At 43.3% G+C, this 16,872-nt stretch overlaps 1 protein-coding gene across 5 annotated transcripts; it reads left to right on the forward strand.

Moving 5' to 3' along the window:
- Nucleotides 1-335: 335 nt before the first annotated feature.
- Nucleotides 336-11,957, forward strand: VGLL1 (vestigial like family member 1). 5 transcript variants are annotated; one of them, XM_052813257.1, is made up of 7 exons: nt 336-1,872; nt 2,381-2,416; nt 4,509-4,572; nt 5,399-5,628; nt 6,205-6,624; nt 8,755-8,814; nt 9,494-11,957. In XM_052813257.1, exons 4-7 carry the CDS (start codon nt 5,418-5,420, stop codon nt 9,532-9,534), a joined length of 732 nt encoding a protein of 243 aa, XP_052669217.1. In that variant the 5' UTR covers nt 336-1,872; nt 2,381-2,416; nt 4,509-4,572; nt 5,399-5,417; the 3' UTR covers nt 9,535-11,957. The 5 variants fall into 5 exon arrangements, with proteins under 5 accessions (XP_052669217.1, XP_052669216.1, XP_052669219.1 ...); XM_052813256.1 differs by lacking the exon at nt 2,381-2,416; XM_052813259.1 differs by lacking the exon at nt 2,381-2,416 and having other exon boundaries at nt 6,208-6,624.
- Nucleotides 11,958-16,872: the final 4,915 nt, after the last annotated feature.

A 16,872-nucleotide genomic window follows, 5' to 3' on the forward strand; every position in this document is an offset into this window, starting at 1 on the left:
TCGTTTTCATCTATCCTTTAGAAAACCAACATTTAAAAAAAAAAAAAATTTGAATAATATCTAGACCTGTGACAGCATCTGAGAATCCCTTGGTTTGTCTTCAATTTTGTTTCTTAAAGGGGTTGTGTTTTATACTACCTTTTTAATAAACAAACTCGTGAACAAAACAAGTCTTTTCTGATTAGTGTCGAGATAATGCATTTGTCTTACTTTTTTCCTTAGTAAAAGATACTGTAGCATTTGGTGCCCAGTGACTTCAATTTATAAAGCCTGTGTGTTAACTTGCCAGCATTTTCCAACTGGAGTCCAGTAGTCACGTTGTTAGAACTGTAAGTGTTTGCAGTGGGATGTGGTGTTTGTTCCTTCTTTGTGGGTTTAGTCTTAGACTTCATTCTGGCTGCTTGTGTTAGTGGACCCCGCATGAAGATAAAAGGAGATGGAGGAATGACTGCAGACACCATAGTTCTAATTGAGATTGGGGGGCGGCTGTTGTTTGTTAAGGACAAGCAGAATTGCAATTTTTATTCCCGGAAATTAAGTTTTTTGGTGTTGGGTTTTTTTGTGGTTTTGTTTGGGTGTTTGGTTTTTTTTTTAAAGCTTAACATTTTGAATGCTTAAAAAGCGCTGGAAATCAGTTGTTTCAATTCATAAACTACAAAGGAATAGGGATGATAATCCCATTTTTACCCAGTAGTTCTTTGGGGTGTGCACCTAGGAGCTTTAAACTGATGCCATCTAACAACCTTACAAGTCCTTTAACTGCCAACCTAAGAGGAAATTCTTGAATGAGGTCTTGAAAAGCTTTAGCAGATGAAATCTCTGCTATATGAAACAGTTTAGAAAAGGGGATAGAAGAACGAATGATTGAGATGTTGGCACTTGCCCTGCTGATAAACTGGAATCCAGTCTGTCTCACAATGAAAATGTGTTTATGCAAAGAGTGTGTCAATAAAAGACTAAGCACCATCCTGGGAAATCTTACAGCCTGGTAGTTAAGTTGTTCTGGGAGATGGCAGAGGGCGGATTCATACGTATTTAGGCAGAGGGAATTGGACTGTGCTCTCCTACTTTCTGGGTGTGTAAACAAACTCTTAAGCTACTGCATAAAAGACTTCATGTCACCAGTTTGGTGACTCTAGTTCCCAGGTGTATTATTCCAGCTGCAACTGGCGAATTTGACCCTGATTCAGCATTTCTGGAATGGCTGCAATTTGGTAATTTTGGTAAATTTACTACAAAAAAACCCCCAAACTACCTGTTTCTTGCTACAGCCCTTACAGAACAAGAATGATGTTTTATTTTCTGAAGATTTCTGTAGTCATTTAAACAGATCCAGTGAAGAAGAGAGAGAAAATTGGGTATCCGGCTTATCTGGGATGGAGACAGGTGATCTTTTCCTTCTTGCAGATGTTTGTAGTTACACACTTAATGCTGAATATGTTATAACCTGGCATAGGAAAGTCCTTTCTGACCCTGGCCAAGTTTGGTTCTCTGCCATAACTTGTTTATCATCTTTCACTAAACTCTTCCGAAGTCCAGACGCTGTCGTCTTTATTGTGTACACTTTGTCATAAAAAAACCCCTACTTACAATCCTATTTTCCTCATTCCTGAAACCTCCTAACCTGGTTGACTTGTTGGAGTGCATTTCATGCATTCTTAGCAGATAGGCTGAAGGAAACGCCTAGTTCACTCGCAGCTAGAGGCTAGAAAGCATGTAGGGAGTTCATGAACATTGCTTGTCTCTTCCTGCAGTCATTGCAGAGTGCACATAGCCTGCCGGGGCAAGGATCCCAAACTGCTGGACACAGCATGACCGTCCCACATCTGGAAAATCTTACTGGTGTGACACCATTTGTGACATTGCGTTAAGGTAGGAGAATTCAATGATCATTTCAATGTATGTTCACTGACTTTCTCAGATGTTCCCTCATTTGAAAGATACTTGAGGAAAGAGAATGCCTGCTTGTTAAATTATTGCTTAATAGTTGGGAAGTGGAATTTTTTTTATTTTATTTATTTTTAAAACTGGTTTGGGCTGCGTGAACTAGAGAACAGAGGGTTCCCTGTGATGCTACAGTGATGGGAAATTAATACTACTAGCAAGGGTAGGGGATGTGAAAAATACTGTACAGTATTGTCACTTGTGGTGAGCTGTCAACAACCATGTCTCTTAAGCTTGTGTTGACGATGCATCCTTGTCCACCTGAAGGACAAATAACTTGGACAATTACTTGCACTGTTTTGCCATAATTAACCCATTCCGAGAGTAGTGTGAGGTGAGCTGAGTCCATTTCATCGTGAGCTCCAGTTCTTCTACTATAGTTTGACAGCAGTTAGTGGCAGACACAAATCAGAAGGATTTCTGCCTTTTTTTGCAGACTTCCTGCTGGAAGATGGAAGAATGGGAAGTTCAGGTAATGAAGACCACAGTGCTCCAAATCTTAAGTCCTTACTCTTGGGACATTAGATTCCTCTTAAGTGCATATGGTTCACTGAGGGGACTGAGATATAACCTAGGTTATATCCAGCCGCCTTATGACTACTTGTGGGAAAGCACAAGAGGTTTTTGGGGGAAATGAGGAAAAAAAAAATAGGTAAATGACCGTTCTTTCTTTTAAAAAATGTATTGTTTTTCTAATATTGTAACTACTGTGGTCACAATTCACAGAAGCGTAACAGCTGCTACACACCACTAAATGGTGCTAAAAGAGCTGACAATTAATGTCACAAGCAAGTCAAGCATGTTAATAAAGTGGTAGCAAGATGCAGTGGCTGGCTTGCACTGAGTGAGGAACAGGAAAAATAGACCTCTGGGCCAGAGCTAATGCTTTTTAAATTGTACATTGATGTGTGGTGGTAGAGCAGTGTAGGAAGAGCTGGTTTGCTGCTTGCTGTTGAGATGGCCTGATGTAGTCCTTTTTCGGGCCGTATGGTTGCTGATGACTTTGCCAAGCTTTCATGGCTTGGGTTGGAATTTTCCATGGCAAGCGTTGGCCTCCAGCTGAGCAACCAGAAAGTTTCTTAACCTAAACAGTGGGTTGCTTTCTGAAACAAAACTGGGATAAAATAGTGTCTCTTCCTGTGCTTGAAGTTGTTTGGCTGGGTTGTGCTAGTTCCTGCTCCCCTCATGGGCCTTGGGAAGGTGCCTGTAAATCAGGAGGAAGGTTTTTTGGTTTAAGTTTTCAGGTTTAAGTTTTGGGAAAGTTTGGTCAGCTTTAAAGTTCTGAAAGATTGTCTTCTCCATCAGATGACTGCTATGGAGTATCCCCTTGCATTTCCTAACTGGTGACCAACCTGTATTTGTCCCATCCCCATCACTATGTTCAGGTGGACCAGAGGTTGGAGTTGGGGAAAGGATGCAAGAAGGGAAAAGCAGTAGAAATCCTAAGATGAGGACTGAGGAACTCTTGAGTTTGAACATAAATTGGTAGTTGATGACAGGGGACTAGGGCTAGCTGAGCAAGGGATCATGAAGAGGGGGACAAATGAACAGACAATATGGGGGAAGTAGAGCTAACAAGCAAAACTAGACATAGAAGCAAATGATAAACATGGACAAGAAGTTTGTAGGTGAAGGCTTAAGATTAAAAAGGGAATGGATTATGGCTGGATAACCTTAATCCTCATATTTCTTAATGTCTGAATAGTTGGCTTTACAGCCTGAACAGTCTTTTCATGCGTAAGAAACACTGAGAGACCATTTGGAGGCAGCCTTTGCAGATATTTCAGAATACCCTTTCAGACACAGATGAGTGCAATGTTTATTAGGAAGGTACTGAGGATTGGGGGGTTTATGGTTAGAAAAGAAATCTGATAAATGTATCGGAATAGATTAAGCAACACTGCGTATTGCAGGGCTAGTTGGATGGAAACACAAATCTAATGATTCATTAGGTTTTGTGTGATAAAACTGGCTATTGGCTGAAGGTTTCCCCAGTCTCTGAAAAATAGCGGCCTTCTTTTTGCTACCAAGGTAAATCAATTATGCTATGCGGTGTGATGAGCTGTTCCAGTGAGACTGGAAAATTGAATAGAAACAGCAGGCACTTCTCGCTGCACGCATAGCTTGAGCATTGCTAAATATGATTTTGATTACAGCAGAACATATGAGCTCTGGTTGTAGAACTAGCTCCCCTGCGGCCAGAAACTGCACAAATGCATAAAAACGATCCTTCTCCAGGGCAAGCAGTGACGTTCCTTGTCCGACTCTTACCATATCTGGCAGCAGAGATTTTTAAGGAGAACAAGAAGGAGTCTTACAGTCTTCTGTTGACTTCCTGCAAACTATTTTAGAGTAATTCCTGCCTTAAACCCATAACTTCTGGTTGAGCTCCAGTGTGTGTTTTAGCAGTTTTGCTACCAAAGTTTTAAGCAGCTGGCAGACCCACCACGTTCCTAGGTAAGTTGTTGCAAACAAAAAGGGTTTTTTGTTTGGTGGGTTCTTTTACTTGAATTTGCCGTAATTTGAATTTCCAATAATTTAATCTGAGTGTCTTTTTCTAACAGGTGAAGCAGCTAATTACTCTCAGAAGTCTTTTCCTTGTGGAGGTCTGTGCTGACAGTGATCAAGGTACTTCGAACTCTACCGTATCTAAAGTTATTATTTTAAGCTCCAATGAGTATTTTTTCTTCTTTAATTTTTTTTTTCACTCTGTCAGTATGTATTTTTGAACAATGCAAAACCCAGAATTGGACAAAGCATTTTGATAAGTTCACCCTGAGCTTCATCCATGGATAATGCCACCTCTGTATTGTCTGAAGTGCTTCAGTTCTTTTAGCACACTTCCATCCTCAGGGTATATTTGCACAGTGCTAGATCCTAAGCCCAGAGTTATAAAGATGGACGAAGGCAGGGTGAGAAATAACAGCTGGTGGATAGATGTACTGATGTTATTCTTCAATAGAGCCGATGCTATGGCATTGACAGGTAACATATACAAGGTTGGTATCCATCAGGCCCTCTGCATCTCTAGGCCATTCACTGCTTTCAAGACGCAGTATGCCTTACTAAAGTTGCACATTGTACAGTTATATCAAACTTAGAGCTGACCAGCAAAAGATAACTGCATTGAACGAGTTAAAGACTAATTGGACTCAGTTTGTCTGATTGCAAAAAATGCACCCTCATCAAAATTCTGAAAAATGTAGTACATATTTATTGAAAGGTTTCTCCTTTTGATTTATACTTCAAGTATTTCCTATTAGAAGTATATAATAAGGAAATCAGTAAAGAAAAGGTGCATGGAAGAAGCAGAAACCCAGATAAAAAACCTAATCTTACTAGTAACGGTTCTTGTGGCACTACCAGTTTCAGGAAGAAGACGGGCTCACCACTGACTGTGGACTTTAAGTTGAATAGTATTTCTTTGACCGGTCTGTTGTTCTTGTTTTGGCAGGGACTGTTGGTTATTGAAAATGGAAGAAACAAGGAAGCTCTCTCCAAAGCCGCGTAAAAGCAAAGAACCTGTGAAAACAGAATGGGGGTCTCAGAGTGTTGTATTTACGTATTTCCAAGGGGATATTAACAGCGTGGTAGACGAACATTTTTCTAGAGCTCTAAGCAATGCCAAGAACCCACAAGACCTCAGCACAAAGCACAAGGGTGAGACTGTTGTCCTGAAGAACGGTGAGCGGCTTTCCATGTGTGAGCGTGGTGTTAGACAGGGGTGACTAGCTTTCACTAATTAATTTAAGATGCAGCGTGCTTCAATTTGGAATTGTGTGCAAACAGAAAGCAAGAAAATTGTGCTTGCAAAGCCCTGGATTATGTAGCTGGGACTTCCTGGGTAAAAACCTGTGCTTGCTGGGGTCCTTCCCAAGCTCTCTGTTGGCAGGACCGGGTCCTCATTTTCCAGCCAAGAGCCTCCATCACTGTCAGATGCATTAAGCACATTATGACTTAATTTGTTGTCTTTGCAAAAATATATTTGTCTAAGCTTGCAATTGTTAAAACCCTGCCTATGCTAGTGGCCTGTAAGAAAACACATGTAATATTTATTTGAAAGTATTGGTGGTGTTGGTTTAATCAGCTTTTAGTATGAATTTGTTGTTGATTTTTAAGATAAGCAGCACTAAAGTGAATATATATTTCTTTAAAAATGAATATGCAATCTGGTAGCATTCCCTTAGAAGTCCATTGGAATTTGCCTTGGAAAAAAGTAAGAATTTACGAGACTTCAGGTGCTTTCTTTCTCTTTTTAAGTAGATAGCATGTCTCCCCATCAGTGGAATTTCTCTTCACATTGCTCCAAACCATATCCGTCATCTTCAGCTACAAGCATGTCAAATTCTGGTCTGAATTTTTCTGCTGCTGGTATGGCAGGCCAATACCAGCCATCAACTCTGCGGAGTCATCCAACTCAACCTGCAGATTTATGGCCCTTCCCTTCGATTGGGACTCCCAGTCTTACCAGTTCGGTGTATCATCATGCCTTGCCTGACCTGCATGCGGTAGATGAACCGATCTCTGACAGGAAATACGGTTCTCTTCTTGGTCTTCTGCAGCAGGAAAGGTGCCTAACATCCATGCAAGAATGTACCATGAAGCAACCCTCAAGTTCTGCTTGTATGACTGGACCTGCTAGGTTACAAAATATAAGTCAAAGTTCAGCTCCTGGGGGAGGTAAGGAGATACTTATTATCACTTTATTCTTTGATAGCATCTTATGTAAAGAGACAAAAATAATACAGTCTGTTCCTATGGTTCTCAAGCTGGAGCCATCTCCAGCCCAGCTCATAGGAATTTTTTTCAATAGTTAACCCATGCTGTGTACTGTGCTACTTGGGATTGATTAGCTATATAGTACGGCTTAATCAAAAATACGCACTGCCCACTTGCATAATATTTTGCCTTCTGGCTCACATTAGGGAGATACTTTAAGTGAATATAAGCATTATCCACAGTGCTATCAGGATCTCTACCTTGTAGGTAGCAGGTAGGGTGGCACTGTGTGTACTGGATGCTCCTGTATTATGACAAGAAAGGAGTGGCCAGGTAAGAGCCCTGAGCAACCTAACTTACCGTGTAGGGTGTTAGTGATATTCTGAATACAGGATGTGAAAATGCAGCCCTTACCAGAATGGCCAGGGATTTCTCTCCCTCCCCAGTCTGTGTCTGTAGCTGGAAGGACTAGGGTAAAGGGGCTGGTGGGCTGGCCTTGCCTTGTCTGCCAGCTAATTGCTGCCTGCCACGAAGCACTGCTGCCCTGTGTGTCAAAGGCTGTGTTTGCATTTTGCAGTAGATTTCCCAGAACTAATGCAATTCACGCAGAAGTGATGATTTCTTATTTATTATTAACAATTAGTAGGAATCCCAATCCTAGGTACTACTAGCACACAGAATAAAGGTGGCTCGTGGCTGAAGTCCATTTCCCAGGAGCTTACGTTCCTACAGCATCTAGGTCTGCTGGATAAAATTTCTCCCTTGTGAGTAATTTCTGCCTTTGAGAAGCTCTCTGAGATCAAGCTTCCTGGCCAGAGCCCTGGTGCCCTGTTAGGGTATGCCTGCATTGCTGTTCCTAGGCGTTACCCAGATAGTCAGCTTGGCACTGGTCTCCAAGAAAAAGGGTTGTGAAATGTTTAGGGAGTCGCTGGAAAAATATAGCACGTCCTACCTGGTGCTTCTAGATAAAAAAGACCAGGCATGTGAAGAAGTGATCCTGAGTCTTAGGTTTTGAAAAATAACCAGCTGTGAAATACCTACTGGTTACCTGGTTTCTAATCTGCATCGGCAAAAATATGGCAGAACGTGGGCTAAAACTACCATTTATATCTACAGGCAGTCTTATCCAGAGTTCCTCTTTTGAGGCTATACTGAAGCTCTGTTGTTATGAGGACCCCAACTGTAGGTGTGTTGCTACCTTAGTCCTGCTAGAATGTCTAATGCCTGCTTGTGTCTGTGCAAGGAAAAGGGAGAGTGTGTGTGTCTTTGGCTGGAATACAAACTTTCTGCCCATGATACATAGTTAGATTTAGCTGAGACTGTATGTATGTGTTACACAGGCATGCACCCTAGACTTTTTGCAGCTAGTAAATGACAATCTAATTGCTTTAAAGACACTGTCTGGACTTCTAGGGTTTAATTTAAGAACAAGGTTAGGTGCCCTCTTCCCCCAAGGGGCCACTGTGAGCCTGTCAAGGCTTGGGAACCCAAAGAACCAACTCCTCCAAAAAAGGAAATGTTTCATGAAACTAGTCTTGGAATCGAAAAAGGGAGGCAGTGCTGACAACAGTGGACTTTTTGTTGAGAATTTCAGAAAGAAAATGAGCGGGGGAAAAATTGAAAAGGAAATTAAACAGCTTGGTGCTCCCCAGCCATCACAAATTAAAGCCTTTTCTTTCAGGATGTTTACAGGGCCTTTCTGAATATTCAGGGAACCTCATAACACCACATGTGTAACGCTGTACATGTGCTTATCAAGCAACCCAAAAAGAACAGATAAGAAATGGCTGGCCCAGGTTCACAGGGAATCTTTGGCAAGTCCCTAGGATGTGTGCATCTAGTCTGGCTGTGGGAGTCCCTGTTTCTTGGCTCTATCTGTTAAATATACTTCTTGTTGCGCTGTGTCATGTTTAAGAACAGCTGATATTTATATTTATGGAAGTGTATATTGCTGTGCCAGACAGCACAGAGCTCCCCAGCACCTGTGCTATAGGCTGGGCTGCAAAAGCACAAGGTTTCTTTAGGAGCTACTGTCTGCTTTTAGCTCTGTGTTGAATCTCTGCTCATCTCCAGTATTTTATTTTTTTTAAGAGAGGAGAGCAAGCTCTTACCAAGGCTCAGAAAATCCCAGTGTAAGCCATGCCACTGCAGGTGAGTAATGAAACCAGCAGGTTTGGAACAAATTAATACTCACCTATGAAGGACAGCTGCCTTGTTTACGCATGCAGAATTAAAGATGCTTCCTTGCTTGCTTCCTGACTGTATTTCAAAAGCTTGCTTTTCCCCTAGATATAGACACCGTCTCCCATAGCTACATTAACAGAGAAGAGGGAAAACATTCTATTAAAATGAGATACATGATTTTCTAACTCCATCTACCTTAGTTTTTGTGGTTATACCATCAGCCTGCCACTTCACAATGCCTATTTTGCACTGGCTGTCCACATTTCAGATCCCAGAAAGGTAGGACACCCCTTGCTTTGTTTCTCAAGCACCTGGCTTCAGGCTGAGGTCCCTGTTGGAGCTGTGTGTTAGCATTACTGCAGTTTTCACCAACAAACCCACCACACTGCTAGGAGAGTTGTTCTAAGAAATTATTCCCAAAGCATTCAGGCTTCCGTATTTTTATTAGTCTCTTGAGACTGTGTCATACCCTGATGTTGGTTCTTTGATGTGCAATATTTTGGGGATACTTTGGATGGGTCATTCTGGTTATTCTAGTAAGGGCCCTCTTGCATCAGACCCAAAGGTGCAATTTTTTTTGCACAACATCCTAAGAGATTGCGTGGACTATGCTGTTTGACTGTCCTGATACTGCTGTGTCTTTCAGGTATTCAGATTCATGACAGAAGACGAGATTTGTACTTTTAGCAACTGGATGTTTCTACTTTGTTCTGAAAGAGAAAGTTCTTGCTGTGAACTTTTATTATTTGCAACTGTGAATCAAGAAGAAATGAACTGCAGCTATTCTGTGCTTTTTCTCTCAGTTGGAAGAATACATGTACTATTTACTATCTGGGGAATGAAAAATCATCTTTTTCTATTCAGTAAATAATTTCTAATAGCTATGGTATTAAACCTGACAGTATGTTTGTTGTGAAGAAATATTGTCAACTTAAGGCTTTTCATGTAGCCCTCTTGAAAGGACTTTTAGCACTTTTTAATCTTTCTGTGTTTATTCATTTACCACCTCTTGATAAGAAGCACAATTCTTATCAATGCAGTTGATAACTGATAAGTGCAGGGATGCAGTTAGCATAAATTCAGTGCTGCAGCTTCTTAGCTGATTTGATATCTCCATATTGTTTAAAATAGTCTTAGACCATGGGCAAGAGACTTCAAGAAAACCACAGGTCAACAAAACACGTTATGTTTTGGAAGTACAGTAATTTGTAACCATACTTGCAATTCACAGGGACATTCTTCAGAAACTATATAATATGCATATGCCCGAAGGCTCTATTTTGCCTGCTCATAATGTGTAATCATCCTCTAGAAAACAGTGAATTAACACTAGATCTGGGAGGAAATCTGGATCCTCATTGGATGCAATTAAAATCCCATTGAGTAAAAAGCTGGAGATGGGAATGGTCTATTTTCCCAGTCTCTCTGCAGGTGTAAAAGGTTCTTTTTCTAAATAAACCCTGTGGGGTTGAATTTTAAATTATTGACCTCGAAGGGCTTGGCCACCTGAACAAGCAAAAATCAATCCCTTCGTGGTAGCTGCATCCCACAGACCTCAGAGCGTCTGAATGGGGGGGTGGTCTTGATGCTGTTCTGTGCAGCAAAAGTGGCAGCCATGAACTGTGCATCGATACTGCACGTTCAGATCCTCCCCTTGCTTCACCACTCGCCCTTGGCAAATATGTTTGCTGAAGCTAAACTTCATGTGACTGGTGTTTAGATTTGTGCATGTAATCCCTGCAGTAAGAGAGACTGCTTAGCCTTTATTGTAAATCCTAAGGATAAAAAAGATTTGGGTTTATTTTTTCCTTCTTCGTTAGCTATACATTAATTTAACATAAAGGAGCACAATTAACTTTTTTTGACAGCTCTACACAGTTGCTTAAAGAAATTTGACCTTTGAGATACTAGAGCTTGTGATTTATAGGACAAATCCTTAGCTGGTGTAAGTGTTCGTGGATCTGTTTACACCAGGTATCTGTGCTGCCACTGGTCTACTTCAGTTATAACACCTTGTGTAATTTTATAAATAATTTGAGTTCAGCGACTTTAGATGTTTATGGTACTGATTTAAAAAGAAAAATTTTAAAAATCCCATTTGTATCATACAAGTTTGCTCTAGCATATCCATGAGCTAGACCAACCTGAGATCACATGCGAGGGGAACTCTTTTAACTAAATTAATAAAAGGTAGACCAACATCCTGTCTCCCTATAGATGAGCATGGAAAAATCACTTGTTTTTAATATTTCTACAAAATTGCCTTTCTTACCTTTTAAGTTTAGGAATATGTCTCCAAGTAGTTTTCTTTTGTCATGCCAAATCACTTAATTCCCTGATTTTTAAGGCTACGTGGTAATATAATCTGACTTCCTCTATGGGATGAAGCAAAGATTTCCAAGCTGTACTCCATACATCTGTCTTACTAGTGTGTATTGTAATTTCGGTTATTGCTTCAAAATAGTGAAATATTATTTTTGTCTCCCTCTGCCATCCCTCCTAAAGGAAAATGCTTAAATAGTTTCTCTCCAAGGTCTGAAAAGACACATAACAGTATGTTTAAATGCTCTTAAAATGTAGTGCTGCTTGGTTGGTCCTGTGCCTGTGTCAGCTGGAAATATTCAAGGTGACTTAAAACCTGTGTTTCTGGTGAATCAACCAAGTGGAGTTGGACAGCATGGGGGTGAGGGGAAAACCCCTTGTTTTTAAATGTATGTCACTTATTGCAAGGACACAAGGCATCAGTGATTCTGCCTTGACATGGTAACGCTTTGAACCATCGCTGCGAGGTTTGGCAATGCTGCGTCTTTGTCACCCAGCTGTGTGGCAGACCTGGGAAAAGCGAGCAAGTGCGTGGGCAGCCCAAGGGCTGATGTCTTATCCCAGCCCCCCTCGCCAGCCCTGTGAGCCGTGGTGCTGGGCTCCACACTGGGCGTACGGGTGCTTGCTCTCTTCCCTGGCTGTTAGAAGAATGATGACTTTGGGGTAGAGGGTTGGGGCACAGAGGCTCCAGCGTTTTGTCTTACGCCACTGCAGCAACGTGCACCAGAGCGTGCCTGGGTTTATAGGCATCTCACTTTTCTTCTGCAATAAACATGGTTAACCCATCAGTGCAATCTGCCTTTAATGATTTCATATGAATAGAGGTTTGAACATTTCACAGCGGTTCCCTACATTAGGTAGGCTTTTATATATACATGTATATAATATATATCTAAAATAAATATATACATATATATTTCTCTCAATATTGTTTGTCCACAGTGGAGTGTTTCTTGTTTCTCCACTCAGGCTAGCGCTGCGTTCCTGATGCTGCCATGCTGCCGTCATGCTCCGATGGCGGCATCTTCATTCCCATTCAGTACGTGTGCTCTTTTGCTCAGAAGGACTTGGCAGACAGCGCGCTGAATTCAGCAGCTGCCATCTGGTACTTCCCACAGTTATTTTCAGTTCCTTCTCTGAATGCAGCAATCATGGTGGTGACGGGAGGAGAAGGGATGTGGGATGTACCCGTTTCAACAGGTTCTGACTCCCCGAATGCTAGCGCACCTCTGCAGAGACCGCTCCGAAGGACAGGAGGACAAATGTGGGCCGGGTGCTACATTCTCTGGTAATTTACTGACCCTGTGGGAAACCACAGTTTGCCTCCATTTGGGTACCATTTCTAAAGCTCTAGTCCAGGAATAACTTCTTTGCACAGATGGTTTTTTCTCCTGTCTTTTTCTGATGGGCAGATGAGATGTAAGCTACATGCTCTGTGAGCCCTGTTCAGAGACTAATGCAGAGAAAAATACTCAAGTGTTTGACATGCCTACCCTGTGAAGAGTCTGGGGCTTTTTTTAATAAGCTGCAGGAACTGTTGTACATTTTTTTACCATGCATGTCCCTGGACACAGACATTTTCTTCCGCATGTCTCGTGTTTGCAGGCGCCCTGCTCTGCCTTCTTGTGTGGGATGGCCCTGGTCCAGCTCCTCCTCTGATGGTCAGATAAACCTTGTGGGTGGCTGGGAGCAGCATAGCTGGCTTAGCTACTCCACCCCATTTTAGTCACTCATTAGTAGTGTTAAAAATAGTCCCAGACTGCAATGACAAACAAGAGAGATTCTTTTGCTATTAAAGAAAAACCTAAAGGTTTTAAAAAGAAAACAACAAAAAACAAAGGGCAGGAATGCTACTGGGTAACTTGGCCACAGTTTACATGGCCTCTTCTGGGTGTTCATTGCCTTTCTTCCCCATCAGCCTAGCTTTCTACTTCAAGTCAGTCTAGTTCCGAAATGTCCCAGAAACACGATGGAGGTGTGACAGTATGTTTGCATTTATCTTATTCCTGATTTTGGATGAACAGCTGAAAGAAACACAAGTTCTGCTGTGTGTGCTCAGGCAGGAGGTGGCAGCGCTTTGCAGGGGAGCTGGGCTGTCTCTGGGGTCACTGTGAGAGGGGTGGCCAGCCCCAGCCCAGGGGACCACCAAGTCACAGCGATGCTAACAGCGATGTCACCTAGGAAAATGGTCATAGCTGGTGGCCCTCACCCTGGAGCTGATATTCCTCATCCCTTTTTGGGGAAGGGAACCCAAGCTGCTGTTTCTTATGTTTTTGTTCAGGTGTCAATTAATTTGTCCCATCACAGGTGAGAAAGGGACACCTCATGTACCCATGTGGCATGTAGCCTTTGGTAAACACTTGCTCATCTCTGGAATTTTTGACTGTCTTGTGGTTTTTAAGCCTCTTTTCTGGCAGGCTCTGCCAAGCAGGACAGTCCTGCTCCTGGTGAGGGGCTCAAAGTCACACAGCAAGGCTGAGATCTGGCCGGAGCACGTCAGCATTGCTGAATTTGTAGTTGTTTGAACGAACGGTGTGATCTGGGCCCTGCACAATGCTGCAAACGTCAGGAACTAGAAGTGATGTTTGCAAGTGTCCAAAATACTTTTTCTTTTTTTTTTGAGATTATTTTTCTTTAAAGTGGTTCATGTGGGAAAGTTCTCAAAGCACTGAAGAAAGCAAGCAGTCCCCCCAGCACGGAGAGCAGAAGCACGGGTAGGAAGGAGCTTGCCATCAGCCCAGAGAGGCTTTCGCTTTCACTCACGAATGTGACAGCTCCTTGTTCCTGGATAGATGAGCTCCCAAATCCCCCCAGGAAAATGGCAGCCAAACCGAGCTGAGCCCTTTCTATCCCTTTCTGAAGGGCTGGCTCTGCTTGCTTCATTTCCAAGCAGCCTGGAGAACCTCGCAGGCTGCCAGCCCTGCCGCTGGGTGCGAGGAGCCTGGCAGGTTGGTGCTGCTGCCTGCGGCCACCCCGGCTGCAGCCGCGATAAGGAGGGGAACCAGAGCCAAACCTGCCCGCCCCATCGGTGCCTTTGCTCAGAGAGCACAGTGCTCTGCCAGCCTTTTCCAAAGCTGGTGTCAGTAAAAATGCCCCTTACTGGTTGGGGGGTTTTGCGTGTATTTGGTTGGTTTTTTTTCCCCCCTTGGGCAGATTTATGACTAAGTGACCACGTGGCCTTGGTACAAATGAAGGCAAACGTGAAATAACTAGGAGAGGTGATTTCCTGGGAATGGTAAAATGTTGTTGCACCACTTTGTTCTGGGATGTGTTTTCCTGTACTGTCTGGTTTAAAACACTGTGTGTTTTGGGCTCAGGGCTCTAATCCACTTAGCTGCTGATCCACTGAGACCTTGGTACTCCCCTCTGAGTTATCATGTATCGTTACACTTGGAGGATTTCAGCAGAGAACTGGTGCAAACTGGTGGTTTTGGTGCCTTGGTTGCTGGGAGGAGGATGCTTTCCTTGTTTCAGTATCACACACTGTGTCAGAGGGCCGCGTGTTACCACACTGGCAATATTGCTGTGCAAGCAACTCGGCTGTGGTCATGTCATACAGATCACAATTTCTTTGCTGAGGGGGTGCAAAAGCAGCTGAGGCGTGGGAAGTCAGCGGCTGGGCTGCAGCACAGGACCACGGGGCTCTCCGGGCCAGCTCAGAGGATGCTTTCAGGTGGGCTGGAGCCATAACAGAGCTGCCTGACCCAAACTGGCTGTGAGGCAACTCAGATGTGGCGTTCCCCAAAAACATGGTCCAGCAAGAGTCCCTCAGGTCGCCTCTGAGCTGCCGTGAACCCGGCTGAGCTCATCAGCACCCACGCTGCTGATTCACGCTGCCCCTGCAGCCGGGCTTCTCGGCGGGGGTTAAGCTGGGTGCAGCGCTTCCCGTGAGCAAGGCTGGCCCCGCAAAGCCCTTGCACCCCAGAAAGGTGGCTGCTTCCCCGACCTCCATCCTCACCTTTGTACCCCCATCTCCCTGCCATCATCCCAGCCTGGGCTTTGCAGGCTCTGGGTTTGAGTCTGAGCAGAGCAATTTGTGTTTTCCCCATCCCTCTTTCTCCACATGGCGAATGCTAGGTACAGCATGGGGCTATTTAAATATCATCAAGAGTATTTCATATTGAAACACAACAGTGTTTCGTCTCCTGGTTACTACCTTTCCACCTGAGATAGGGACAAAGCAACAGCTGTCTCCTACACAGCACAATTAAAATAAAAAGTTTCTATGCTCAACACTATAAATCACTCAATTAGCTCCCAGTACTGTATATTTACCAGAGAGAAGTGTCACTTTAGGTAAATCCCTCTGCCAAATGGAAAAACAAATTGAGCGGATGGAAGGAAACTGAGTGTACCGAACACCCAAAGGGCATCTCTGGTAACTGAGCACAGCCTAAAATAATCCTGTACTTGCTGCCTGTCGCACGCTGTCTCCCTGTGCCTGGACGGCTGCAAGTGACTCCATCGCAGCGGAGAAGCACCCCCGCACGCATGGGCTTCATCTGTTGCCCGTGTTTGTAGGCTCAGAGATGACCCAAGTCTTGCAGATCCCATGAATGATGTGGTCAAGGGACAACCCTTTGATTTGGCCTTGCAGAAGATCAACCCTTTCTTGGTCTTTAAAGTTTAGTTCCCACGAAAGCCTTGAAAGTCCATTTGTCTCAAAGTTTTGTGGACCCCATCCAGCTACTGGTCCCACAGAGCAGACCCCATGTCTGACTGGGTCTGGTTGTGGCTCTGGAAACCAAGACCTCTGGATTTGTGTAAGTTGTAGAGAAGTATGGACTAATGCAGACGAGCCAGGTTCTCAGGGCGGGTGGGGAGGAATGATATTGCTTCTTGTGAACTACCTAAATATCATCAAGTCTCAAGTGTGTGCCGGATAGATGGTATTTAACAAAAGTCGCCATGTGCAGCTCACCAGCGTGAGGAACGTTGTGTGCAATCTGGGTACTGTACTCAAATCACTGCAGAGAAAAACACAAGGGCTAATTAAAAATGATGGGCAATTAGGAAAGTCCTCCAGCTGGACTTTTTGATGCATAAAGGAGAGGTTTTTTTAAGGTAGAATAAGTAGAGTCTAAGAAAAATCTCCTGGCTTCAGTCAAGCTGTCACATAACTAAGACATTTGAGATGTGTGATGCTATCACAATTCCACCTACCGTGCATTGTTGGTGCTGGATCAGTGCCATGTTTTAAGAAAAGATTAACATCGAAACACTTTTTCCCCTGCTTCAGGTTGCACCAATAACTGCTGATTGTAAGTGTGCAAAGAGCAGCCAGGCATTATTTTTCTCATGAATCATAAAGGTACTTTACTAGAAAAACAGCATCAAAGACTGTGCTGCGTTGCGGGTACACAGCACCCAAGGTCTCTGTGTAGCATGAAGGTGAGTGATTTTCTCTCAGTAAAAGGGCTGGGGCAGGAGGGGCAGGGGGTACTTCCACTCTGCTCCATGCAGGATCTAAGCACCATCTCATTGACTTCTACTTTTGCTGACAGAGTGTGAAACAATTGCCCAATGCCTGCCGTGGGCGATTTGGACTGTTTTTCTGGGTTTGTCCAAATATGTAGGACGAGGATCACGGTTGCACCATTTGTCTTGTTTCTTGCAAAAAAAAATAGTACGGAGGAGTCAGTTTATTAGATGGATTTAAGGCGTAAAATCCATATGCATCATCTCTAAGATGGCTTATTGAAC

The sequence above is a fragment of the Harpia harpyja genome, chromosome 18 (assembly GCF_026419915.1).
Source record: "Harpia harpyja isolate bHarHar1 chromosome 18, bHarHar1 primary haplotype, whole genome shotgun sequence".
NCBI classification, from domain to species: domain Eukaryota; kingdom Metazoa; phylum Chordata; class Aves; order Accipitriformes; family Accipitridae; genus Harpia; species Harpia harpyja.